General features: G+C 38.3%; 1 protein-coding gene across 1 annotated transcript in view; it reads right to left on the reverse strand.

Moving 5' to 3' along the window:
- TTN (titin) overlaps positions 1–27,539 on the reverse strand; it is a 272,725-nt gene that overhangs the window by 70,626 nt on the left and 174,560 nt on the right. Inside the window, 48 exon segments of the mRNA XM_037850412.1 lie at positions 38–337; positions 444–740; positions 1,754–2,071; positions 2,166–2,465; positions 2,560–2,689; positions 2,779–2,811; positions 3,214–3,362; positions 3,498–3,806; positions 5,034–5,463; positions 5,857–6,047; positions 6,144–6,452; positions 6,565–6,864; positions 10,668–10,961; positions 11,054–11,338; positions 11,443–11,739; positions 11,834–12,133; positions 12,233–12,535; positions 12,902–13,264; positions 13,379–13,681; positions 13,784–14,083; positions 14,646–14,924; positions 15,023–15,328; positions 15,413–15,609; positions 15,712–15,817; positions 15,910–16,209; positions 16,429–16,728; positions 16,817–16,932; positions 17,399–17,585; positions 17,738–18,034; positions 18,855–19,142; positions 19,236–19,357; positions 19,514–19,691; positions 19,852–19,999; positions 20,689–20,840; positions 20,938–21,222; positions 21,330–21,444; positions 21,538–21,725; positions 21,989–22,291; positions 22,390–22,692; positions 22,782–23,051; positions 23,855–24,121; positions 24,226–24,350; positions 24,454–24,862; positions 24,955–25,233; positions 25,326–25,592; positions 25,700–25,966; positions 26,059–26,227; positions 26,720–26,817. Of these exon segments, the coding sequence (XP_037706340.1) occupies positions 38–337; positions 444–740; positions 1,754–2,071; positions 2,166–2,465; positions 2,560–2,689; positions 2,779–2,811; positions 3,214–3,362; positions 3,498–3,806; positions 5,034–5,463; positions 5,857–6,047; positions 6,144–6,452; positions 6,565–6,864; positions 10,668–10,961; positions 11,054–11,338; positions 11,443–11,739; positions 11,834–12,133; positions 12,233–12,535; positions 12,902–13,264; positions 13,379–13,681; positions 13,784–14,083; positions 14,646–14,924; positions 15,023–15,328; positions 15,413–15,609; positions 15,712–15,817; positions 15,910–16,209; positions 16,429–16,728; positions 16,817–16,932; positions 17,399–17,585; positions 17,738–18,034; positions 18,855–19,142; positions 19,236–19,357; positions 19,514–19,691; positions 19,852–19,999; positions 20,689–20,840; positions 20,938–21,222; positions 21,330–21,444; positions 21,538–21,725; positions 21,989–22,291; positions 22,390–22,692; positions 22,782–23,051; positions 23,855–24,121; positions 24,226–24,350; positions 24,454–24,862; positions 24,955–25,233; positions 25,326–25,592; positions 25,700–25,966; positions 26,059–26,227; positions 26,720–26,817 (11,832 nt within the window).

A 27,539-nucleotide genomic window follows, 5' to 3' on the forward strand; every position in this document is an offset into this window, starting at 1 on the left:
AAGAATTGTTTGTATATGAAAATGTTGTCCTACTTACAGAAGAGATTTCTTGCCGTTTCTGGTTCACTGTCAAGAGGCTCCCCAATGCCATATTTATTCTGGGCCATGATTCGGAATACATATTCATGGCCTTCTAGCAATTTGGGAATTGTATACATGCACTCTTTAGGTTCACTGGAGACATGCACCCATGTCTTCCTGTTAGCTTCTCTTTTCTCAATGACATAGTTTGTAATCTTAGACCCACCGTCATCTTTAGGTGGCAGCCAAGATAATGTCATTTCATCTGCTGAAATAGATTCAAATTTAATGGGACCCACTGGAGGGCCAGGACGACCTAAAATGGTTTCAAAAAAGAACATTTTATTAATCAAATGATTTAAAAGCCAAATATGACTTATGGATAGAAAAACATAGTTTTAGCTAAACCACGCAATATTTACCAAGAACATTCAGTCTCATCTCCTTTGATGCTGTTCCCAGATTATTTACGGCTGTGATGGTATATAAGCCAGTGTCACTCCTGCGAGACTGTGGAATAACTAAGGTACAAGTATCATCTACCACAAGTTTGTTGACATGGGTGTCATAGAGAACAGGTTCTTTGTCATCAGGCTTCTTTGGAGGTGCTTTAAACCAGGTTAGTGTAGGGAATGGCACACCTTTAATTTTGGCCACAATGTTAACATCAGTTCCTTCTTCAACCTCCATGAATTCTTTTAGATCAATTGATGGTGGGCCTAGAATTAAAAAAAAAAAAAAAAGTTATCATTAGAAAAATGTCATTAAAGGACAGAAAGTAAAACTCACAGTCACTGTAAAACTATTTGGACCTCCTATATTCAGGCTTTGTAGCCCAGCCAAATACATAGAATGGGTCTGTCTTCAACACTATTACACCATTCTGGGGAGCAGATACATGTGGTCATTCTTTATTGGATCTACATGTGGCTATGTATCAGGTATTGCATTTCCCTTATCTGGTATCATTATGCACATGCATTTTCTGCCTAAAGGCAGAGAGAAATGAAGATTGTAGTAGCCCAGGCATGGAAGATCTGTCATGATATTTGGGGGGGCCCACGATATTCACTCTGAGGTGAATTCTCCTTTTGAGGAATGTAACTGCTAGAAGAGGCAAAGCAATTTTCCATTTTCCACAAGTTTAATAGAATATGCACAGGGGGTAGTGACCACAGCCCTCCTAAGCTAAGAAGAGACAACTAAATACACAGAAGTAGTGATGGAACCAATAATTAGAGGAAGAATTATTACCATCATGTATGTTTACTTTACCAATTAAGATGGATATATATGTTTCTCAAATAGAGAAGAAGAAACTCGATTGTGAAGATAAACAGGTCTCAGCAGTTGCTAAGCAAATGACTGGTTTCTGCCCCTTTTGAGGAGCATGCAGACAAATTGCTTTAACTTCTGATAAGCAAAACAGCCTACCATAGTAAGGTATTTAATTTCCTTTTTATAGTAAGGAAATTACAAACATCAGCTCCTTTACATAGGGAACAGGTAATCCTAGAAAATTTGCTATTTCTAAATATTTATAAAATTAGAAAATTTGCTAATTTTGTGGAAGCTGGGGGAATGAGCACTTGAGTAAAGTGCCTGTGTCCGTGCTTAATCCTTGGTAGCTTCCAAGTGTGCAAATAGATCTCTCTTTATTTTGGACTACTGTTAAAAATCTAGGAAGACAGTCGTAAATGGAACATTCTCTTTCAACAACACTGGTACGCACATGTCTGGTCTTTGACAGTCACAGGGCCAACAGTGGCTGATGGTTTGCTGACTCCTGCGGCGTTGACTGCTTTGACTCTGAATTCATACTGCCCACCCTCTTTGAGGTCTTCAACGGTAAACTGCAAATCTTCCACATCGCGCTTATTGCACTGTTTCCATGCTTCTTTCTTTGTCCCAGTAGGGTCCCATTCAAGGCACTCAACAATATAGTGGGTGACAGGGGACCCCCCATCATTCTTTGGGGGTTTCCATGACAGATGTACTGTGTCCTTTGTTACGAGGCCAATCTTGAGTTTAATAGGGGGATCAGGAGGAACTTTAAAAATAATTAAAGGAAGTATTAAGCATTGTTTAAAACAATGTATTTCATTTTTGAGAAGATATTTTACATTTAGCTTTTAAAAACTTACATATTGGATCTCTAGCAGTGGTCCTCTGAATAGTTTCTGCAGGTGCCCCAATACCAAAACGGTTTTCTGCACGCACACGGAAGAAATACTGCTGTTCGGAGATGAGATCTGGAACTACAAATGTGGTGCTTCCACAGCTTGGATTGACTTTAGTCCAGGCTTTCCCATCAATAGTCTTCTTCTCGATCACATAGCCTTTGATCCTGTCTCCTCCATCATCATCTGGCATCTTCCATGTAAGTTTACAACTACCCCTTGTGATGTCACTGACTTTCAGATCTTTGGGTGGCCCTGGTACATCTGTTGGGTGCAAATCACAACATAAACAGTGTTCCTGAGATGTTTAAAAAAGAGTTTGCTCTAATTCCATAGCAATTTTTCAAGTCTTTCTTACCCATGACTTTAACTCTACAATTTGCAGTCTTCTGTCCTGCTTTATTCTTGGCTGTAATGCTGTATTTGCCTGAATGAGATCGTTTACACTCAGGAATAATAATTACTGATGAGTTTTCAGCAGTCTCCAGCTGTACAAAGAAAATAGTAGTCATCCATTGAATGAAATAATATCAGTAATGGAGTCAACAATATTCTGAATTATTTCAATTTTTTTTACCTGTGCATCTTCAGGTATATCATGAATTCCATCCTATTAGAAAAGAAGATAATCAATTGAGTGTAAATACTCTTTATAGTGATTCAATGGATATGCTGAAAAATGTAATTTACTTTTTTTTTTAAATTAGAGAAGCTGCAGGTTTACAGAACTAGCATGCATAAAATACAGGACTCCTATCTACCACCCTATTATTAACACCCTGCATTTGTAGGATACATTTGTTACAACTGGTGAAAGCACACTTTTATAATTGTACTCTTAACTATAGTCCATGGTTTGTCTTAGGGTTCACTGTGTTGTGCTGTTCCATGGATTTTTTTTTTTAATTTATTCTAGTACCTAACCTAACGTTTCCCCTTTAACCACATGGAGATGTATATTTCAGTGCTGTCAGTTATGTTCAAAACATTGTGAAAAATGTAATTCTCTTACCTTCATTGCCTTCTTTGCCTTTCCGTCAAAGTCCCAAGATGACTTTGGTGTTGGGCGTCCTTTGATGACAGCGGGAATCCTAATCTGTGAGCCAGCTTTACAAACCAGAGAGTCCTGTGCTCCGATGTCAATGAAAACTTCTGGTGCCTCTGCAATACCACGAATAATATAATAGCATTTAGCTTACTTTTTTCAAAAAAAAGTAATCAACACATCTTCAGTAAAATAATCAATTTCATAATAAGGTCAAAAGATGAATACATAAACGGAATGAGCACAAATACCTTGAATATCAGTGGCAGGAATCTCTCCAGTTGTATCACTTGGTTCAGATTCACCTGCTTCATTGACAGCTTTCACTCTGAATCTGTACTTCCTGAGTTCTTTCAAGTTAGGCACTACACATTCACAGGTAGTAAGAAGTTTGTCTGGTTCATTTACTCTTTTCCAGTCAGTAGTACCTTCTTCTTGCATTTCTACAATATATCCTTTGATTGGACTGCCACCGTCTTTGGCTGGAGGTTTCCATGCTAGTGAAATGCTTGACTTTGTTTTATCTTTGACCTCTGGGCAAGAAGGTGGTCCAGGTGGGTCTAATAATAGTAACAATAAAAAAATACACATCAAATTTTGAGTGGAATGCTAGACTTCTGTACCATAAGAATCTTTTATTATGCATTATCATATTTTATTTTAAGTTATTAAAATAGGAAGGCTAAAAGAGAATAAATTACCTTCTGGCGAAGAGAAGTAAAGGAAGCAATCTATTTTCATTTAGTATTAATGCAAAAACAAAGCAAACAACTAGCTGGGACTAGAAAGACTACTCACTATCTCCAGAGAGACCTATATTCAATTTACTGATGGTTGGTGAAAAATTACTTTACTTTTAAGATTCCTTGGATGAGATTCTACAGTATTGTCCACTGAAAACTCATAACCTAAGTTCCCATAAAATGAAAATTAAAAATTGATTTCGTCCTTAGCATTAATCTTAATGCTCTTTAGGGGCAAGGGCAGTATCTATAATAATCACATAACAATTCTTTACTCCTTTATATTTCTGAGACTGCTTTACAATTGCAGACATTCTTTTACTCTGTTTGTCTTTTTAATCATAGCTCTTTCCCCTCCAGTGCCTAGCAGAGTTCCTTATACATAGCACCATACTAGTTTGCTGAATGAATAGTGACTATCTCTTTAAATCTATATTCCATATAGAATTTAGAATAGCTTAAGTCATTTTAACCAATAGTTGATTTTTTTCTATAATCTAATCACTTCTGTTATATAGCATATAGAATTAGTCATTAAGGCCATAGTATTTTAATCTGTTCATAGATCTTTTAGAAGAATTTTTGTCTTTCATTTGACCTCACAGACTGTGCCTGAGAATTTTATATCTTGGTTCAATAAATATTACGGAAAAGTTAACATTTTTTTGTTGTTGTTGAACTCCTACTGGAAGATCTGTTCATTTAGTGGGGAGATAATTTCCACAGTATCTGGTGAGACAGAGGCTTATTTAAGGTATAGAATCATAGAGGAGTTTACAGTTCTGAGTCTTTAATATTGTTAATTCCTCATAAAATACTAGGTTTAATCAAGAGTTTAAAATGAGTATAATTATTTATATATATGTACACACACATATGTACACATATACATGCTTCTGATAGTCTATGTGAATATGATGAACTGTTTTACTTAAGGAAATAAAATAATTTGGCCTAGAAAAATAGAAGAAATTTAAGAGCAAGATTATCCATTCAACAATTTTGTCCCTTAGAAATGAGTCCCCCAAATGGAAGGATACTTACATATGGGATCGCTTGCGAGAGCTGGATCTGATGGTTCACTCGGAGGGCCAATTCCTGCAGCGTTTATTGCCATTGCTCTAAACTGGTATTTTATGCCTTCAATCAAACGTGGAACATTAAATTCCACAGTTTTCAATCCCAGTTTGGTAATTGGCGCTCGGCTAACACGTGACCAGTAGGCACCTCCCTCCTCTCTCTTCTCCAGCCAGTAGCCAGTAATTGGAGAGCCGCCATTGTCCAAAGGAGGAGTCCAGCTCACTAGCATTGATCCTTTGGTACGTTCCAAAACTTTTGGTTTTCCAGGAGGTCCAGGAAGGCGATAAGGATCTTGAATGACAACTTTATCTGATTTGCACTCATCACTGGTTCCATATTTATTCACTGCCCTAACTCGGAACTCATATTGACCATTGGGAATAAGTTTCCAAATCTAGAAATGAGATGAATAGTAATTTCTTAAAAAGGATATACTTTTGTTGATTTTCTCTCATTTTAAAACTCAACTTAATTTGGTAGGGGTGACTATAAAAATAAATAAATACACAGACTCAAAACACGGAGAAGACAGAAAAAGGAAAACAAATAGAAATATATGAATTTACTGTACCTATTAGTGGCTCTATCAAGTAAAAGAATATATGCATATCAAGCAGTATTTACTAAGTAGTCTTATGTGCATGGTCCCAAGAACTATAGTAACAAAGTAACAGCTTTTTGTGTGTGGTTTTGAGTTTAATCATTAATTCCAAGCTTAAATTAGAATAGTATTAAATCAGAGTCATGTCCTTTTAATGTGTATAATAAAATATTAAGAAGAGTTTACCCCATATTTTCTCTCTACAGCAGTGCTGGTGACTTCTTCCCATTCACTTTTCTTCCTACTTGCATCACGTTTATCAATGACATAATGGGTGATTTCACTGCCCCCATTATCCAGAGGGGCATCCCATGTCAAGTAGCAAGATTCAGCTTTAATGTCAGTAACAGCAAGGTTTCTTGGAGGGGATGGGCGGTCTGGAAAGGACCAAGAAAGGAGATTGAGAAGACATTTCTGAGACACTGGTTTTATCTTTGATATAAGAAAAGTAAAAAGGTATATGGTATACTTACCATATACCTCAACATGAACATTTCGGAACACTGAGCCAAGGCGATTGGAAGCAGTAACTGTGTAAACACCTTTGTCCTCCCGGACCGCTTTGGGAATGCTAAGCTCAGTCTTTGCTTCGCTTCGGGATACTTCTTCCTTGGTTATCTTCAGTGCATCCGTGGGCTTTTCAATCACAGTTTCATTCTTGGACCACTCAATCTTAGGCATTGGAAGGCCAGTCACATCTGCAGGGATGTTAACAGGCTCTCCTGCCTTAACTTTGATAGTGTCTCCTCGAACAGCCAGGCGCAACTTAATAGTTGGAGGCACTACAAAGAGAGAAGAAAGAAAAACAGCAGTCATAAGGATGCTTGCCCAACCTATGGGATAAGGCAGCACTGCAAAGTGCATTAAAATTATTAGTGTATTCAGATTCCATACCTTCATCATCTTGTATGACTACATTAAGAGGCAGGGATGGTTCACTTTCACCAATTGCATTGACCGCTTTGACACGGAACTCATACATTTGGTGTTCGTCAAGATTTTCAACCAGAAAAGATGTGGTTGGGCAGAGTTGCTTGTTAACTCTTTCAAAGTCAGGTTTGTCATGACGCCGTTTTTCAATGATATACCCTTGGATGGGACTGCCACCATCACTGCGGGGCTCTTTCCAGTCAAGGGTGATAGTGGACTTTGTCCTTTCTGTATATGTGAGCCTCTCAGGAGATGTTGGAGGACCTTTAACCAGAGACAGATGGAAACAACAAGCACCTGGTAAATATTGGTCCATAAACTAATATTTCACTGCAAATTAATTATATGAAAAATAGATTTCTCTTTAATATACCCTCACATCCATCTTCAAAATTTTTCCCAAAACATGTCAGTTATGAGAATTATTGGCATTCATATACACAGACATTTTCTTAGAAAAACTTGACAGTCGAGATTGTTGATTAAAAATAAATTGAGGGGTCCTGCAGCTGCTCTCAGAGCAAGCTCAGATTCGGAAGCACACATGGCGCCCCCTCCCAGCTGCTGCGGGGGTGTTAGAGAACAGTGATGATCACAGTGCCTCTTCAGGAGAAAAAGATTACCCTAGCCCCCAACCTGGATACTTCAAAGGACTCTAAATCAGGATGGTGATAGTGTAGCCTTTCTCACAACACCTCAAAAACTGAAGTGGAATTGCCCAGTGTCCACCTTGCCTGAGAAACATCCAAATACAGAGTCCAGCTTTTCAAGGATGACCCATGTCAATGTCTACTCTCAGCTGTTTACAAAAAGCCCTCGCTCCCCTGACAATTTGGGGAATTCGATCATAGAGTTCCACAAATTTAGTGACAACTTGTGCTTTTTATTTTTTATTTTGAATGTACACACACGCTGAAGTTAAGTACTTTTTATTCAAAGAAACATAAAAAGGTATTAGGAAAATCTTGCTATACATGCTAAGGAAAGCATAAGCTTGCCTATTTTTAATATGACTTAAAACCTTTCTCCTTTAGTAGTCTATTTTCTTACGTAAGGACTCTTTTATATACTCTGAAATCTATGACAGATGATTGTGTTTTTTAAAGAATTTGAAGTTGGACTTGCCTTGTACAGCCTTGTTTAAAAACAAAACATAAAATCCTAGACCCTTGAGGAGATAATCATCACCCTAAATTTGAGGATAGCCCTCCTTAAATAATCTAAACAATGAGTGAAAGACACTGTCCCTCACCCTTTTGACCCTTGTAAGCTGCTAAGTTTGGTAAACAGAAAAGATGAGAGCCAGGAGTGGGCTCCAAGTCTGGTGAGAGGCCTGGCTAAACTATTCAGAGGCTCTGAGGCCTCTGAAACTCCTGTTAAGTGAGGCATAAAACCATCTTTAGGAGATCTCTGCCCCTAGTACCAGAGGGAGCCCCAAACCTGTCTGTTCTCTGTATCATTTGCAGCTCAGACCCAGGCAGTATTTCACTCCTGAGTACTCACTGTCCAAGTCCCGAGGGCTTTATACTACCTGTCCTGGAGGAGAAGGCCTCCCTCCAATCTTCTCTGTATCTCCCTTGGGAACTGCATTACAGAGGCCTTCTTCTAACCTACTCAGAGTGGGGACTTAGTTGTGTTGTTTCAGTATGTTTTGTAGGTTTCAGAGCAAAGACTGAGATGCCTGTGCTGAGACTGGCGTCTACACAGTGAATTCCATGTTCCCCTTTGTGACTTTATTTTCCCAGCACCTGCTCTCTGCCTTTAGCAGGGGAGTGGACAAGCAGCATGGCTGGTCAAGCAGTACTTTTAGGGTAGCTCCTCCATCTTATCCCAACCTTGCAGAAATTCACCAAGAACAAAGTCTACGGTTAGAGCCCAAGCTGGTGCTGGTCTAAAGATGTAGGGCCCTAAAGATGTAGGGTGGGGGATGGAAGCCATTGGCTCCTAACATCTTATATTTTGACATTCCCTTGACAAAAGCCTCCTTGACAGGCTTGGAATGAGGAGGTGGCTCTGGCTTTGGGCAGCCAGAGCAAGCAAGAGGAATCCAGACCCGAGGCCAGCAGGTGATCCATGAAGTCCTGGGAGTGCTGTCACTTTCAACTAGATAACCAAGTTCTGTTCTGTTGACGCTAGGGTCACGAGAATTTGAAATGTCTGTCATCCTGTTTATTACTCTCCCCTCCCCCACCTCCATTCCTCAGTAGATATTCAAGGGTTGACCATAATCCATAGGGAAATAGTCGAAACCCTTCTTCCCCTATCCCCATTGTGATGCTCTACAGGTAGGGATATGGAGTTCCCATGTGGGCTCACTGAAGCACAGATGAGGTCTGCCATGGTACTGGGTACTGATGTCTTTAAATCATTTGGTGGCAGGGGGTGGGGGGTGTTGCCGGGGAGAGAATTATAAGTCTTAGACTTTGTGCCTAGACCCAAGGTCAAGAATGTATTCTTTTTCTGCTAAGATTGTTCTGTTTCTGCAAATCCTACCATTAAATCATTGTGGTTTACTCTGGAATTTGTAGTACGAATATTGAAACATTGTTCTGGAAATAACTTGAATCTATTTTGTTTGCATATTTTGCTACATGTAAGGCAGCTGCACTTTATGCCCTTTGCAACTGTTTTCATTTTTAGAATTATGTGCCATTTACAAGGTTAAATTTTGTTGAGAAACATCTTCACTATTTTTATAAAAATGGAGACTTTAACAGTTTAGCTTCTAATAGTTACTGAACATTGTCACCTTGAGAATGTAAATAGAACTGCTAGTTAAAATAACTGGTTATTCAATTGGGTGCGGGAAACAACTGCAATAAATTTCATAAATGTATCTCCATTTCGAAAAAAATAAATTGAGGGTATATATGCTTTTTTATATTTAACATTTTTGTTTTTTAACATCTGAGCTTTCCCAGTGGCAGAGGTTAAAAAAACAAAAATTCTAATTAGCTTCTAATCCAAATGCACTTCTAATCACAATAAGCTGAAATTGTTCTTTGTATGACAAGCCGAAAACAAAGCATTTCTTCTTTTATTAAAAGAAAGTAGATATGTCTATTTGTACACATCTTGAATCATGTTGCCTCAAGTATGTGTTGAAAACGTGGTGGTCTAATGCAAGGTGTTAACCATAGGGTGGTATTTGGGAACTCTGTCTTTTATGCATGATTTTTCTGTAAAGCTACAACTTCTCTAATAAAAGAAGAAAAAGGGGAATGTGTTAGAAATACAATTTATTTGATGCTTCTGTAGTTGTGTGTTCTGAAGGACAGAACCAAAAGAGTAAGCTTTGAATGGTGAAACGAGATCCAAACCATGCTTGTTGACTGTTACAGCAAACAGAAGCAGAGTTTTGAAATGGAAGCCCAGCTCTGTTCTGATGCCTCTGGCACAGCTTGATGTATGGTGGAAAATCTAAGATGGTCTATAACAGTGGTATAAGAGTTAATATCTTTCTTTATTCTCCTGGGGGTGTTGGTGGAGGAATAACTCCTGTCTCTTGGGGCTTTCTTCCTCCAAGTCTTTTGCTTTCTTGGATCGGTGTTTTGTTTTAGTTTCGGGGAGATTTCCTCTGGTTAGTTTTCTAAACTTTGGTGGCTTTTCCTGGTTTGGGATCTCTCTGTCCTCCCAAGGCAGGGACTACTTGAAGGTAGAGGAAGACTAAGGCATTTATATTAAGGCAGTTATCTTTCTTAGAAAAACAATGAACTCTCTTCAACTACTTACTAATTTAATAAGTTAAAAAAAGCCATATTCTATTAGAAAGATTTAATACTTCTAAACTATTTCTAGATTATTGCTAAGCTCTAATAGATTCAAGTTTTTCAGTATACAGAACCATGCACAGTTGATATGTTTAGAGCCAAAAATTACATTAAATTATAGCAAATATGGTATCCTTAAACTTGCTAATAATTATTTGATCTATTTCTCTTATTACTCTCTTGCGATAGCTCTCGAGACTATGGGGAGTTTGAAGTCATAAAGCTCAGCAAATAAGTGGTATAACTAGAAGCAAACAGTATTTATCTTATAAACACAATGAAATACTTCTCTTTTACCTAGCGGATCAACTGCAAGAATCGGTCCTATTTCAACAGGAGGGCCACAGCCAAACTTGTTCTTGGCAATAACGCGGAACATATATTCTTGTCCCTCAATGAGACCTGTGATGTCACATTTAGACCTCTCGGTTTCTATTGGTTGTCTCCAAGTATGCATCTTGGCGTCTTTTCTTTCAATAATAAAGCCCGTGATTTCACTTCCGCCATCATCAGCTGGATCAGACCAGTTAAGCAGACACATTTTTCTATTTGTTACAACAGGTTTTAAATCAAGAACTGGGCCAGGGACATCTGAAAAAAATAAAACATCAAAGAAATATGTCAATGTGATAAGATAGTATCACTTGTGAAAATCCTATGAAAATCTGTGCAACACTCCTTACCAAAAACTTCTACCCGGGCTGCTGCAAATTTGGAACCACAGATATTAGTAGCTGTAATCACATATCTGCCATGATCTTTTCTCAATGCTTCCTTGATAATTAGTTCAGATTTGGTTCCAACATTCTCTATGACAACACGGTCTTTATCCAGCTCTCCTTCTTCTATGGTCCATACTTTCGTAGGTACAGGACGACCAGTGACCACAGCTGGAATTCTAAGAGTCTTCCCAGCCATTATTTGTATTCCGCCCTTGACAGAAACATCCAGTTCTACAGTAGGAGGTTCTGTTGAAAGAAAACAGTCATACATTAGCCTAAGAAAGATGAAAAAAAGAATAGTCCAATACTGGAAAAATACCCATAATTTTATTAAAATAATTTTTAATTACCTTGCGGTTCTGCCACAGTAACAGGTTGTGTTTCTCCAGGTGGTCCTTCACCTGCGGCATTGACAGCACTCACACGGAGTTTATAATCAGCACCCTCTCGGACTTCTTTGACAGTGTACTGACGGACCTTGATCATCTTCTCTGTGCAGCGTGACCATTCATTTGTGCCAACCAGTTGCTTATCAACAAAGTAGCCAATAATTTCCCCACCACCATTGAAAGCTGGAGGTTCCCATTCCAGTTCAATACTTGTAGAACTTGTGTCAGTAACTCTTGGGACAGGAGGCCCAGGTGGAGCTAGAATGAATGAAGATACACAAATCAAAACTCAACGGTTTTAAAACATACAGTAGCTTATTCTCTCCCACTTTCCTCTTAAGGAATTACTTACAGATTGGATCACTTGCTGTTCTGGGATCTGAAGGTGGACTGAACTTTCCAGGTCCAGCTGCATTTTCAGCACACACCCTGAAGACGTAGGTGAGTCCTTCTAGTAGGCCTTCTACTTTGGTTTTCAAAGAATTCAGAAGGTCTCTGTTGACACGAGTCCAGTGTGTACTATTAACCTCACGCTTTTCAAGCCAGTAACCCAAGATGGGGCTTCCATTATCATTTGGTTCATTCCATTTCACCAGCATACTGTTGCTGGTAACATCTTCCACAATGGGCTTATCAGGTGCATCAGGTGGTTCTGATAAAAAAAACCCCACAATATATTTGAATTAATTCCCTTGTATATGCCAAAGCATATGGTAAAAAGGCAAAGTTTAAGATGCTAAAGGAACCTTACCAAATGGATCTTTAGCTATAAGCGGCTTTGAAACACATGGTGGTCCAGGCCCAAACCTATTTTCAGCCCTTACACGGAAGAGGTACTCTTTTCCTTCAATCAACTTTGTCACTGAATATTTGCAATGTCTAAGTGTTGAGGTGATAAGAATCCATTCTGAGTCAGGTTTTGTCTTGTCTTTCTTTTCCAAAGTGTAGTTTATGATTTCACTGCCACCATCATCAAGTGGTGGTTCCCATTTACAGAGGACTGAGTTCTTTCTAATATCTTCAAATACAAAATTGATTGGCGGTCCTGGTGTATCTAATATTTCAAAAGAAAGCAATGATTAAAGAATTGTGTAGAAATGGTTGCTATGGGAAAAGGGTAAATGTTAAGTGTGTTCCTTAGTATGATGTTACTGTGATGTTTTTCCTACATCTCTCTATCTTTAGATCATATTAGCTAATAATTTAGGATACTTGGGGGTCTTAAACAAGATCAGCTAATTTCTTTTAATATGGCAGGAGATAAAATGGGACTGGGGAAAACTTGTTGAAGCTATTTCGTTTCCCATTCTTTAAATTCACCCTGAAACTCCTTATTTTTACTTTATACAAGGTGCCTGATTTTAACTAAAACTCTTATATGGACTTTCTCAAAATAAAAAATGTAATTTTAAGTACTTACCTAACACACTGACAGTACAAGGAGCTTTTGCAAGACCATGGTCATTTTCAACTTTGATCATATACAGACCATGGTCAGGTCGGAGAGAATCTCGGACACGTAGCTGAGATTCTCCTTGTTTACTGTTGTCGATACTCAAACGCTCTGTCAGAGACAGGACAAATGGTTCTTCTTCTTGAACTTCACCCTTTTTCCTCCTAAATACTGGTGCTGGTCGCTTCTTAATTTCCTCTGGTATAATAACTTTTTCATCCTTTAACCATGTTATAGTTGGGTAAGGTGATCCAGAAACAGTTGCATCAAGTGATATTTCATCACCTCGTTTTACTTCTAAGCTTGTTCTCAGAATGACTTTTGGAGCATCTGTCATGATTGAAAATAATAATTATTTTAAATTCTGATTAAGATATCTGACAAAACATCATTCTCATTAACTTTACAATGGGAAAGTGGAAATTCCATTAAACAAAAACTTACCTATAGGATCTACAGCTTTGGTTGGAGGAGTGGCCCGAGAAGGTTCACTAATCCCAGCAGCATTTTCTGCTCGCACACGGAATTGGTACTCCTTTCCCTCCTCAAGCCCTTTTGCTGTATAGGTCAGGACTGGTACCAGGTGTTCATTGCATCTTTTCCATTTGTCTTCACCCTTAGCAATCTTCTCTATGATGTAACCCATTATCTTGCTCCCTCCATCGTACAAAGGTGGCTTCCATGTAATAGTCATTGCCTTAGCTGTAGGGTTATGAACCTCAACATCTACAGGTGGATCAGGGGGTTCTGAAGAACAAGAGAAAGCTGTTAATTCAGGGAAACCTACCTTCTTAGCACAAAAAATTGCCTATTAATTGCTAACTATACTCCATGCATGGCAAAACTTACGTTTTGGATCTTCAGCAATGATTGGATTTTTCAGTTCAATATATTCACCTCCACCAATCTTGTTGACTGCCTTAACACGAAAGAAGTATTCACCATTTGGTATCAGATCCTTTACGGTCCAAGACAGTCTGTTCTCACCAGACATGACTGGTATATATGTCCTCCTCCCAGCTTCTCTGCGTTCCAGGACATAATGAAGAATTGGGCTTCCACCATCATATTCTGGAGGTTCCCAGGTTAACTTACAAGAACTCTTGGTCACGTCACTTGCCTTTATATCTTTGCATGGTCCAGGCAGGCCTATTACAAATAAAATTGATAATTATTATTGTAATCCTGAAAAATCAGCATATTAATAGCACAGTTTTTCTCAAAGTGGGGCTATTTGCATTTTGGGTGGATAATCTTTGATGTGCCAGTGTGTCCCTCACATTGCAGAGCATTTAGCATCCTTGGCCCCCAACTACGAAATGTCAGAAGCATCTCCACCAGTGTTTGTGTCAAGCAAAAATGCCTCCACAAATTTCCAAATCCACCCGGGGTGACGTTGCAGAAAATGTTACTACCCCTAATTAAGAACTGGGAAAAATGTGAATTTATACAATTAAGAAATGAACATCAGTCATTTCAATATTCTTTGTGCATGTTATATTTCTTATTTAAATTAGTACTTCACAGGCAAATAATTAAACTGAAGTGTATCAATCAGAGTTTAATAATTTCATCTTTTTAGAATTGCTTTACTTCTCAAATAGAAAGAAACCTGAAAGGACATTGTGCAGACAGTTCTACTAACACCGTGAAATGAATGAATTTTCCCAACATGTGAAGAATGTCTGTTGTTCCATCAGAGAATGATTACCTATGACTTTGACATTGATTGAAGCAGTTGCTGATCCAAGCTTATTCTCCAGTGTAATAGTATAAACTCCAGCATCTGCACGGACACTCTTGGGAACTTCAAGGTGGGCAGAGATGTGATCGCTCTTCATAGTTAATCTGTCACTTGCTTTAACTTCTTTGCCATCTTTGTGCCAACTAACGGTTGGCACTGGGACAGCTCTGAAGGGAACAGGAATGCTTAATTTTTCACCTTCAATAACAACAATGTCATGAGTCTCCAGATCAATTGTTGGCTTGCCTGTAAGATATAATCCAAAAGGGGACAAAAGAGTATGTCAACATGCAAGGCATGAATAAAGCCTATTTCATTAACTCTAAAAGAAACTGTGTTCTTACAGTCTGGGTCTTTGGCAACCACATTTTCGGAGATTTCAGATGGCTCACTAACACCAATAGCATTGACAGCTCTCACTCTCAGAACATACTCTTTGTCAGGAACAACACCTTCTTCAACCTTGAATTTCAAGTCTTTTATTGGGCGAGAATTAACTCTCATCCATTTCTCAGTGCCTACTGGGCACATTTCAACATGGTATCCTATAATTGGACTTCCACCATCTTTCTCTGGAGGTTTCCAAGCAATGGCAATGTGCTTTCTCCCAGCATCAGTTACATGTAGGTCAAGGGGAGGTGAAGGAGGACCTGAGAAGAGAGTGAAACGTTCACATCCACAGTCTCCTTTATCAAACTCCAGACAATATCTTTTGTATAATCAGCACTACTTACTTGTTGGATCTTCAATTGACAGGATTTCCGTCGGTTCACTGGGGTGACCAACTCCAGCTTCATTTTCTGCCCGAACCTGAAACTGGACCTCTGTTCCTTCAATGACATCAGTTACTCTGAATTTACAGTCAGGTCCTGATGTCTTTCCAGCTTTCACCCATCGGGTACCTAACTTTTCTTTCTTCTCAATGATATATCTATTTAAACAACAAACAATTCATTAGCATGAACGAAACAATCTAAGTAAAGACTTTGCAGCTGAATGTATATTATTCTTTATGAATTAATTCAAATACTACCTCTGTATTGGTCTTCCGCCATCATTTTTAGGGGGCTCCCACTTGAGGTCAACATGTCGCTTAGTCACATCAACCACCGCCAGGTTATAGGGTGGTCCAGGGGTGGCTGAAAGCACAATATTCAATGATTATAAAAACCAGAGGGAAAAGTGATAATTGCTATAAATGATGTTACAAAGATTAAGTTAGAGAGCATACTAAAGGTGTCTTTGGCCAGGACAGAGTCCTCAATTTCACAGTAGTCACTTTGTCCTATGGCATTTTCTGCAGCAACTCGGAACACATATAAAGAGCCCTCTGTCAGTGGAGTTACTGTGCACTTGGTGTCCTTGACAGTTGTGTCCACTGTTTGCCAGCCTTTTCGCCTTACGTCTCTCTTTTCCACAATGTAGTTGGTGATAGGGGACCCGCCATCTTTCTCAGGAACTGTCCATTTTAAGTCTGCTGTGTTTTTCGTGATATTAATAACTTCAAGCCAGCGAGGTGGTGATGGAGGATCTGATAGAAAGAAAAACAAATTCAATGTGTTATTCCCAATATTCAGTCTTCACTAAGTGCTCAGGTAGCAATTAGGAAATAGTATAGCAAGGAAAAAAGAATACAGTAATGAGGTTTTTTTGTTTTGTTTTCTTTTGTTTTTTCTGTATTTTCTCATATTGTAGTTCTTGGATATACTTTAGAATAATTTATATACCCAAAACATCAACAGCGACTTACAGAGCTTCTCCCGGCAAAGCACAGGGTCACTGGGTTCGCTGGGTTCACTTTCCCCAGCCTTGTTCACAGCTCTAACTCGGAATGAGTATTCCTGCCCTTCCATGAGCCCTTGGAGCAAGTGCTGCGTGGTGGGAACCCCTTCGGCCACTCTGACCCAGTCTTCTGTCCCAGTCTTCAGCATTTCAATGACATAAGACTCAATCTTTGCCCCTCCATCATGTTCTGGCTTTGTCCAATTCAATACTAATGATGTTTTGCCTACATCTTTCACAGTTGGTTTGCCTGGGGGCCATGGAGGATCTGCAAACAAATTAAATTATTATTTAGGTTTGTGAAAAAGAGTTAATATAAGTATCAAAATAACTTCAGAAAATTATATTAATAATACCTATGGGGTCCTTTATTAAGATCGGTTCAGTTATTTTACTTGGTTTTCCAGGTCCAGCAAGGTTTTCAGCCAACACACGGAATCTGTACTTTTTCTTATTGGTGAGACCTTTCACTCTAAATTAGGGGGAAAAATGCATATTTAACACCATAAGAAGCAGAAACCTATGTTTATTTTACATAGAAGAGGCTAATAATCTTGAATTTTGGAAAACTGATTTAGAAATTTAACTGAACATATTTCAACATGAATTTAAAATTTCCTTTTAACCATCACACATCTTGAATTTGGCCAAGTATTATCAATTTAATAATAATGTCTATAATGATGATTATCATAACGTACTGGAGGACCAAACACTTTGAAACTTCCAGAAAGTTAATATTTTATAGTATATTAAAAATGTGTCCTTGAATGGAATTTATCTCTCTTTTTAAATTATATGGTAATTGAAAACATAAGTAAAAATAATTTTTAAAATGTCATAATAATATATAATCATGTGTAATCAAAAGGAATGCTAAAGAATGAAAATTTGAATACAGTCCTCTTTTAACATCTTAATGGAAATTTTGGGCATACCTGTATGTTGTATCCTTTACTGGCATTTTATTGCATCTAACCCATTTATCAGTATCAGGGTCTAATCTTTCCAGCCAGTATCCAGTGATTGGACTGCCGCCATCATCATCTGGCTCACACCATGTGAGAGTCACTGCATCTTTAGTTATATCCGAAGGTTCTAGGCGAGTTGGAGGTCCAGGTGTATCTATAGCAGGATTATGATATAAAGTATTATATGTCGTATATATATATATATATATAACACCTAAATCCAAATTTGACACAGCATCTAGGTTTTTGTTTGTTTTGTTTTCGGGAGCTTTTTTCTTTTGGTCAAAGGATAAATGAGAAACCTACCAAATGGATATTTGGCTGTTATTGGACTGGCCTGAACTGGCTCGCCAACACCATACATATTTTCTGCAGCAACTCTGAAGAGGTATTCTTTATTGGGTGTTAATTTGGTTGCCTTAAAATTTGTGTCCTTGACAGTTGAAGAGAGCTTGTGCCACACATCACTGTCAGTTGCTCTTCTCTCCACAACATAGTTTGTGATCTTAGATCCTCCATCATCTCGTGGTGGGTTCCATGTTAGAAGACACGACTCATTGGTCACATCTGTGATGTCAAAAGCAGCTGGTGGTCCAGGTTTATCTGTGGATGACATTACACATGCAGAAAAAATGTTGTTGTTGTTGTTTTTAACCATGTTTTATTTTAATAAGTAGCTGAAGTTAGATGTGGCCCTCTCTAGCTAAGCCAACTCGGTGGATGAACTCACTGCCCTCCCTCCTACATGGGATCTGACTCCCAGGGGTGTAAATCTCCCTGGCAATGCGGGATATGACTCCCAGGGATGAATCTGGACCCAACATCATGGGATTGAGGACATCTTCTTGACCAAAAGGGGGATGTGAAATGAAACAAAATAAAGTTTCAGTGGCTGAGAGATTCCAAATGGAGTCAAGAGGTCACTCTGGTGGGCATTTTTATGCACTATATAGATAACTCTTTTTAGGTTTTAATGCACTGGAATAGCTAGAAGTAAATACCTGAAACTATCAAACTGCAACCCAGTAGCCTTGACTCTTGAAGATGACTGTCAATCTAGCTTCCAAGAGGTGGCCGTAATTGTGAAAGCCTTATGGATCAACCTCCCTTTATCCGGTGTATGGATGGATGAGTAGAAAAATGGGGACAAAAAACTAAATGAAAAATAGGGTGGGAGGGGGGGGGTGTGTTGGGTGTTCTTCTTAACTTTTATTTTTTATTATTCTTTTCACTTTTTCTGGTACAAGGAAAATGCTCAGAAAATAGACTGGGGTGATGAACGCACAACTATATGATAGTATGGTGAACAACTGTTGTACACTTTGAATGATTTATGGTATGTGAATATATCTCAATAAAATTGAATTTAAAAAAATGTAGTTGAAGTGAGTTCATTCGTTTTTAAAATGAGAGCCTCCCTTACCTAAAACATTCACTTCCACCACCGCAGTGGCCCGACCACAGACATTTACAGCCTCGATGATGTATGTGCCAGTGTCGCTTCTTTTACTGTCGAGGATAGTCACTGTGGATTTTTTAGGAACATTTTCAATGGAGATTCTTTTGTCCTGTTTCAGAAGCTTATCAGCCTTTGTCCAAGTTATTTTAGGTTCAGGCTTTCCAGTTACTGTGGCAGGAAGTTCAATCTTAGTTCCGGCTTTTACAGTGAGACCAGCAAGGAGTTTTACATCAAGGAAAATTTCTGGAGCCTCTGAATTGGAAAAGATTATTTATGGTATTAGCAAGTTCAAGTAGAATTGAAGTCAGAGGCCTGGCAAATAAAACAAAAGCCAAAAATAAATACCCTGTGTATCCACAGCCTGGATTTCATCAGTGGGTTTGCTCGGTTTGCTCACACCCTGCCTGTTCAAGGCCTTCACACGGTAGGAATACCACTGGCCTTCTTCCAGACCTGTCACTTCCATTCTGTTGGAAAACAAAATAGAATATTTGACCCCCATGTATATAATCTGTTCCACTGTGTAATATTCATAATCTTTCTGAAATTCTTATCCCTGTAATCACAGTATTCTTTAAATTAACTCTGGATTGCTTCAATACTGTTAACTAATGAAAACCTACTTTGTTTCTGCAACTGGTTCTCCACAGGCAACCCATTTATCAGAACCACGTGGACATTTTTCAACTATATATCCTTTGATGCGTGAACCACCATCATATTTAGGTGGATCCCATGTTAGAAAGATGCTCTTGGCTGATCGATCTCTCCATTTAACATTCTCTGGGGGGTCAGGTACCGCTGTAACATTTTAAAGAGACAGTCAGTCTTAGATAGGGACACTTATGTAATTATCTCCTTATTGACAACCCCTGGCTTTTCCCCACAACTTTACCTCCAAGGCTAAAAGCAAAAACAGATAATATTAAGGTAAGTAAGGAATCACCAAGAATGCACTCACTTGCAGGAGCTGACATGTTTACAGGCTCATCAGTATAGGCAGGTTCCCCAGGACCACACTTGTTACAAGCACAGACTTTAAATAAATATTCTTTCCCTTGAACAAGATCAGGAACTGTGAATTCTAGGTCAGTCACCAAGTCCATAACCTGGAACAAAGAGATAGTTAATTAGTTATTTCTCAAAAAGACTTTCCCCAAACCAAAATACTTCTCCTATGAAAGTTGTTTCAAACATTGAAGGATTATTCAGATATTAACTTCACATTTAAGGAAATTTGCAAAATAAAAGACATAATATTTGACCCTTAGTATAAGATGAAGCTGTTTCTTAGTTTGTACACATTAAAAAGATAGCAAACAAGATGTTGATTCTACCAGTTTGGTTGTTAAAAATGTGATTTTTAAATCAGGGTAAAGAACAGTAACCAGTAGAATTGGAGGAGGCAAGAATGGCATACTAGGCCCATTAACATCCTCCAGTGGTGTGGGAAGAACCATGACGAGGGAGTTAAGCACTCCCCTTAGAATGTTTGCAGCATAACGGGGGCACCCTGTACATATCCGGTACCAAGAAAGCAGGTATGTTTTATTTTGCTGTTTAACAAACCTAGCTGAAAATTTGGTTAGGCTCACAAAATAAGGCAATTATAGGAAATCTTGGTTGATCTACCTCAGGTAGCATTAGCCTCAAACATTGTTTTAAAAAGTTGTTGGTACCTTTTCAGTGAGATAAAGATAAAATATGTGGCACCTATAAACTTTGCATGGCATCCCATCATTCTAGGATTTTCCCCACTCTCTTTTCTGGAGTGGGTACATCGCTGCTCAAAACTCACTTTAGTCCATGTTTTCCGGCTGACTTCTCGTTTTTCAACAACGTATCCGGTTAGTGGACTGCCTCCATCATCATCTGGTGGTTCCCATGTCAAATGTACTGAGTCTCTGGTTATATCACCAAATTTCAGTTCTTTGGGTGCACTTGGGCGAGCTGAAAAATAAATGCAGTCAGAAGTTAATATTATTAATGGCTTGACAAATATTTATTAATACTGTTTCCCTTAGATAATAAAAGTTTAGTTCCTTACCAATTACATTGACGTTAATTTCACCAGTAATTGCTTTCACAGGATTTTCTAATTTCAGTGTATAAATGCCCTTGTCTGGACGTTCACTTGGAGAAATAACAAGTTCAGCATAGGCTGTTATGGTCTTCATTTTCACACGGTCCCCTGCTTCTAGTACCGTATCTCCAAAAGACCAGGTTGCTGTTGGCCTTGGATAGCCTGTACTGGGAACCAGGATTGTGATGGGATGTGGGACAATAACTTCCAGACCATCTTTAAATGCACTTAAATCCATTGTTGGTTCAACTGCCAAGAAAGAAAAATTAATGAGTTTCCAGTTCTAAATTTAAGTCCCTGGTACCCCAAAGTAACTATGTGCTGTTCACATATCTAAAAAGAAAATCTCCATTTACCAAATGCATCATCAGCCGTTAGAGGACCAAGAATTTCAGATGGATCTGAAACACCAGCTTCATTTTCTGCAGATACTCTATATAAATATTTATTTCCTTTTTGCAATCCAGTAACCTAAAATTATGAATCAATATTTGTAAAAAAAAATGTAAGTTTAAAGTCCATGAGCATACACTGAATATTTTCTTTTAGATGCAAATACCATACCTTGTAAGTCAGTTTAGGGACAAGTTTCTTGTTGCAACGAATCCAATCGTCTTTTCCTTCTTCACATCGCTCAATTATATAGCCCAATATTGGGCTCCCTCCATCTTTCAAAGGAGGTTCCCATGTGAGCTGAACTGATGACTGAGTCTGGTCTGAGGAACTAAGATTGACAGGAGGACTTGGTCTCTCTGGAATCAAAGAAAGAATTGAAGCATATCTTTTAATTTAATGATAATTTTCTGAAACAATGCTGCCATCAATCCTACCATTCTCATTAAAGTAATAGGCTTACTCAATTCAATGAATAAAAGTAGTCATAACCTGGGTTTCTATGATTTGTATCAAACTTTCTGATATTCTACCTTTTTATTAACTGTAAGTTGATTTATTTTACTTGTTAAGTCTAATTTCTGGATTTCATGAAATAATTACTTCTTTTCAACAGGCTTACCAATTGGATCTGCAACTTTGACAAAGGGTGTGGCTGCACTTGGTTTTCCGACTCCAATTCGGTTTTGGGCTCTGACTCGGAAACTATACTCCTGACCTTCAGCCACATCAGTGACAGTTGCAGACAGGTCTTCAGCTCTTACTGTCATGGCAGTGTCCCACCTGATAGAAGTCTTGTCCCTTAATTCAATGACATAGTTTGTGATCACGGCACCTCCATCGTACTCTGGTGGTTCCCAGGTCAGTGAGACACCAAATCTATTTATATCAGTGATGGCTACATTCAGTGGAGGGCCTGGAACATCTGGATTTCATCACAGAGGAAGAAAATATGGGATTTGGGTTATATCAGGCTTAAAAGCAAAGACAAGCTAATTTGAAGTTTACTTTAAAAGTTCTTACCATATTTACTCCTTGCTTCTACAGGATTGTTGGTTTCTGCTGGCTCGCCAGTGCCAACTCTGTTTCTTGCACTTACACGGAACAGGTACTCAACTCCTCCTTTTTGTAGTCCAGTGACGGTAAACTCACAACTGTCTGCACGGTCAGTGGCCAGAACCCAGGTCTTTCTCTTGACGTCACGTCTTTCAACAACGTAACCTATGATTTTGCTTCCACCATCAGTTAATGGCTCTTCCCAAGCTAGGCTTACTTCACCATCAAACGTTTCTGTCACTTCTAAGTTACGTACCGGCCCAGGAACATCTGAAATTCACATGTAAAAGAATTTTTAGTGTGTTACCACACCTTTTGTTGTGCTTTAACAATTAAGTCCAAGTGACTCAAAGGCTTACCAATAACTTGTAAATTGATGAATCCTTCTGCTTTTCCATATTTATTCTGAAGCACAATTTTATACCTTCCTCTGTCTCCTTTCTTGGCTTCTAAAATTTTGAAAGATGTTTGTTCGGCTGTAGTATCAACAGTTTTTGAAGATAAAGCTTCATTTTCTTTAAACCACTCAGCTTCTGCTTTTGGGTAGGCATCATATGGCACCACCATTGTAAGAGGCTGGCCAACATCAACTACAAGGTCTTGATCGCCAGTCTTGATTCTAGGTGCAGCTAGTGAGAAAAATACCGTGTGAATGCTTTTGAGTTATTTGTTGTACTCAAGTTACAGCACAGGTTCTTTACTATACATTTATTAGCAAGTACTAGTTTCATAAGCTTGAAAGTATGTCACAATAAATTTACAGCAGAGAGCACTAACTGAATCAGCATTCTTACAGCTTATTTTGTAAATTATCAGCATCTAGAGGGTAGAAGATTGAGGATGGTATAATATAAAAAAAACCTCCATTCTTTGCTAAAAATAATAACAGAGGATCCAGTATAGTGTAAAACACTGATTTTGAATAGAATATCACATACGTAGTTCAAGATAAACCAGACAAGCTTTTCTTATGTAAAAGAGGTACACTAATGGCTTTTTCATAATGACAACCCATCATGCCATCTTAGAAGTTTGGGTCAGGATCAGAACCAGCCCAAGAGGCCCTAAAAGGGTTTAGAAAGTGGAATGGGGCTGTCTTCAAGTCTGGGTTTGCTGAGAAGACTTTCAGGGCAATAGTTTAATTCTAGGAATCAATAGAACTTTGAGATGACAAATTTTAGAAATGAATAAACAGCTATCATGTGCCAGGAACGGTCCAAGGTTCTGGCATGCAAAGCTGAATGCTATCGATTTCTTCTTATTTAGGATGCTTACTTTGTAGTAAGAGAAATTAGAATAGTTAACAGGTATGTAGGGCTTAGCAACAATAAAAGACTTTCACAAGCATTAACCTTATCAACTGTGAAACTTGATATTTACATAGAATCTGTGATACTGTGAGGATACTTTAAAATAAAAGAAGGGGACTTACCTGCCAGTTCAAGCTTAGCTTTAGCTTCTTTGTCTTTGGCAATAAATCTGTATTCACCTTGGTCGCGGGGCTTAATATCACAAATCTGTAGCCTGTGTGTCTTTCCTTCACTCATCATCTGGTGTTTGTCACCCTGGACAACAAGTATGTTATTTCTTAGCCACTGGACTTCTACCTTATCTTTGTTGAGCTCAGCAAAAAAGACAACATCGGCACCAGGTGCTTCAAGGATATCTTGAGGAGGCCTGATAATCTCAACAGGGATTTCTGAAAAGAAAAATGTGAGATAAATACAGATACGTTTGCATTCTGATTAATGGTTTATTTACTTGGTAACTGATTACAGAATTGTCCTTTCACTTAATACACACCTTCCACAAAAAGTCTAGCTCGAGACTTCCTGTCTTCTACTCCGCAAGCATATTCACACTCATCGTCTAGCCTGCAATCTTTTATGATGAGTCTATGTGTACTTCCATCTTTTTCAAACTGGTATCTACAGGAAGAGATTGAATAATCACTTAGCTTACATAATGACCAGTAAATGTCAATAGTGTTTATACAGCTATAGAAGTAGAGAACAAGAAGCACTTGCTTACTTTTTGCCTTCTTTGATTTCTCTTCCACTCCTATACCATTTCACATTTGCCTTCTCTCTGGAGAGCTGGCAGGAGAAGACAGCATCATCAAACTCAGTGACTGTCTGGTCTTCCAAGTGTTCCACAAATTCTGTAGGTGCTTCTATGATGAGAAGCTCAGCAACAGATTTATCTTGTCCAGCAGTGACAGTGTACTCCCCCTCATCTGGGAAGCCACAGTCTTTAATGATTAGAGAATGCTTATACTTATCAACTCTGTACAAAACACGGTTGTCAAGAGGCACTTCTTCTCCATTTTTGGTCCATTTCAGTGTTACATTGAGACGATTCACCTTGCACCAGAATGTGACAGATTTCTTCTCCATTGTTTCAATATCCTTAAGAGGTTCAACAATCCTAAGGTCTTCCTCTGTTTTAAAGGAGAAGAATAATGTTGATTTTAATTGCTTTCATAATAGGTATTGATTTTAAAAAATATTTCTAGTTCCCTAAATTACTTACCTTCTACTATTAGATTGGCTGCACTCTTAACATTTTCACCTCTGTGGTTGGTCAGAGATACATTATAGTTGGCTTGGTCATCTAACTGTGCATTTCTAATTCTCAGGGAGTAGATTAGGTCTTTTTGGAGGACAATATATTTTGAACTATCAAATATGGCTTCTTCATTTCTGAACCATTTTGCTTTGGCACCTTCAGTATTGACTTCACAGTGGAAGGCAGCTTCTTGTTGTTCCTTCACACGTGTGTCCTTAAGAGGAACTATAATCCTGAGTTTTTCTGAAAGCAACCAACAAGATCTTATAGCATGAAGAAGGACCAAAGTAGTAGGTACAGGCATAGGTAAACACCGAAAGCAAGAAAAAACTTACCAATTACTGTTAAGTGAGCTGCTGCTCTGGCAGCCCCAACCATGACTACATAAGTGCCCATATCTTGTAATGTGGCATCTTTAACAACCAGGATCCTTTTTTTGCCATCAGCAATAACATCATATTTGTCTCCAGATTCAAGTGTCTTATCATCCCTCTTCCACTGGACTTCAAAGTTTTCCCTCGATATGGTGCAGACAAATTCAGCCTTTTCTCCCTCAAGTATTTCAAGGTTTTGAGGCTTTGAAATGAATTCAGCAGCAAGTTCTGCAAACAAAAAGTTGGAAGATAATTAAAACTTACACATTTGTACCTTACATCCCACAAACATTAATTTTTTAAAAATAAGTTAATATTGATTGTAATGTTTGTACCGTGTACTTTGACTTTGCCATCCGTTCGAGAACTTGGGAGTCGGCAATTGTAGTTGCCAGCATCCTCCAGGTGAGCATTCTGAATGATCAGGATTCTCTTTCGTCCATCAGTAAGTATTTCAAATCTTCCTGTTTCAATGATCTCTTCATCCCCTTTGTACCAAGTCACTTCTGCTCCAGGCTTGGAGACTTCACAAACCAGTTTTATAGTATCTGTTTCATTAACATCAACATTGGCAAGATTTTTCGTAAAAACAGCCTCTTCTTCTGCAACGAGAATTGAAAAAACATTGAGTTAAACTGGTAGCTATGATTTTTCTAACACATATACTTCTGCAAAGAAAGACTTCATTTTTTACCCAGCACTGTCAGCATGCCAGAAGTTCTTGCTGTCTTTACTTCACAGGAATATTCTGCTTCATCATCCAGTAGACATTTGTTAATGACAAGAATGCGCACTGCTCCCTTAGATATGATGTCATATTTTTTGCCTTTTTTAATTTCAACACCATCTTTAAACCACTGAACCTATATTTAAGATAAATTGATAAAGGATATTAGTATTACTTATTCAGAATAATGGAATCTTGTAAGTTGAGACCCAGGGAGGGCCTCAGATATCAGGCAGACCAGACCAACCCCTTTGTTTTCCAAATGTGTAAATTGAGATTCAAACTTGAAGAGACCTGTCAATGTTGGTTAATGGCAACTGGATGTACTTAGTTGAGACATATGAAATTGCTGCTATTTGACCATTTTTGACCTAAGAAAACAGAAATTTCATATGGCTCTACCTAATATCTAAGTCTCCTGATTGAATTCAATGTTTTTGAAGTAATAGAAGAACACTAAAAATTGAGCAATTAAACCAAGTATCTATTTCATATTAAGATAATAATCTTTAATCTAAAGTAAAGTGAGGATAAGAGATAGGTTTAATTGACTTTTTTCCCCATTTTGTCTAGACCAAAAATAAACTAATTTTTTGACATGCAAGATAACAGGAATAAAGTCACAAACCTTAGCATTTGCTCGAGAAATTTCACACTCAAACCGAGCCAGTTCTTTCTCTTTAACTTGTTGATCAGTGAGTGGTCTTAGGAATTCCACATGAGGAGCTGTAAGAGAAGTTCATCATAATTCAGAATGAGGTGTCTGGAGGTTTACTCTGACATTGCTGTGATACATAGTAAGAAAAGTGAGTCTTTTGCAGGACCTTTCCCTTATAACAGGCTGCAAATGACTGAAATTATTTGGAGCTGCTATTCAGGTATGCTTTTTAATACATCCCTATAGTTTACATAAAATGAAGTGGTATATTATATGTCCAGCTAGAACACAGCCAGCTCAGTTTATCTGAATGATAGCTGGAAGAAAAATCTTCATTGATACTGCTCCAGAGTTGAAAGTAGACATTGTCAAAGGAAGCACCAGAAGCAAAGAAACATCTTATTTAAGGCAGCCAGCATACTCTTTGAGAAATTAGCAGCATTCAGTGATAATGCAGCTTGAAACTCTATGACCAACTTTGTCTATGGCTAAAGGTGTGAGTCTTCAATTGAAATCACATATATTCATCTTTTTTTAAAAAAGAAATTCAGTTTCAAAGATGTCACGTATAAGTCATGCTTAAAATCTATTAGTGCAACAAAGCAATGTGTCTTGTAGAGGAGGGCAATTTGGTTGTTTACATCTGTTGTTTCATTTATCTTCAGAATTAATTCAGTTGATGTGTAGTATCGGGACGCTGCCCCCTTGCCCTTCCTTCTTTTCGAGCTCCTTGTGAATACCTTCCAAGATGATCTTTCTTGATCAATAAGATTCTGGGGCAAATGGTACT

Source organism: Choloepus didactylus, chromosome 9 (genome assembly GCF_015220235.1).
Source record: "Choloepus didactylus isolate mChoDid1 chromosome 9, mChoDid1.pri, whole genome shotgun sequence".
Taxonomy (NCBI): Eukaryota; Metazoa; Chordata; class Mammalia; order Pilosa; family Megalonychidae; genus Choloepus; species Choloepus didactylus.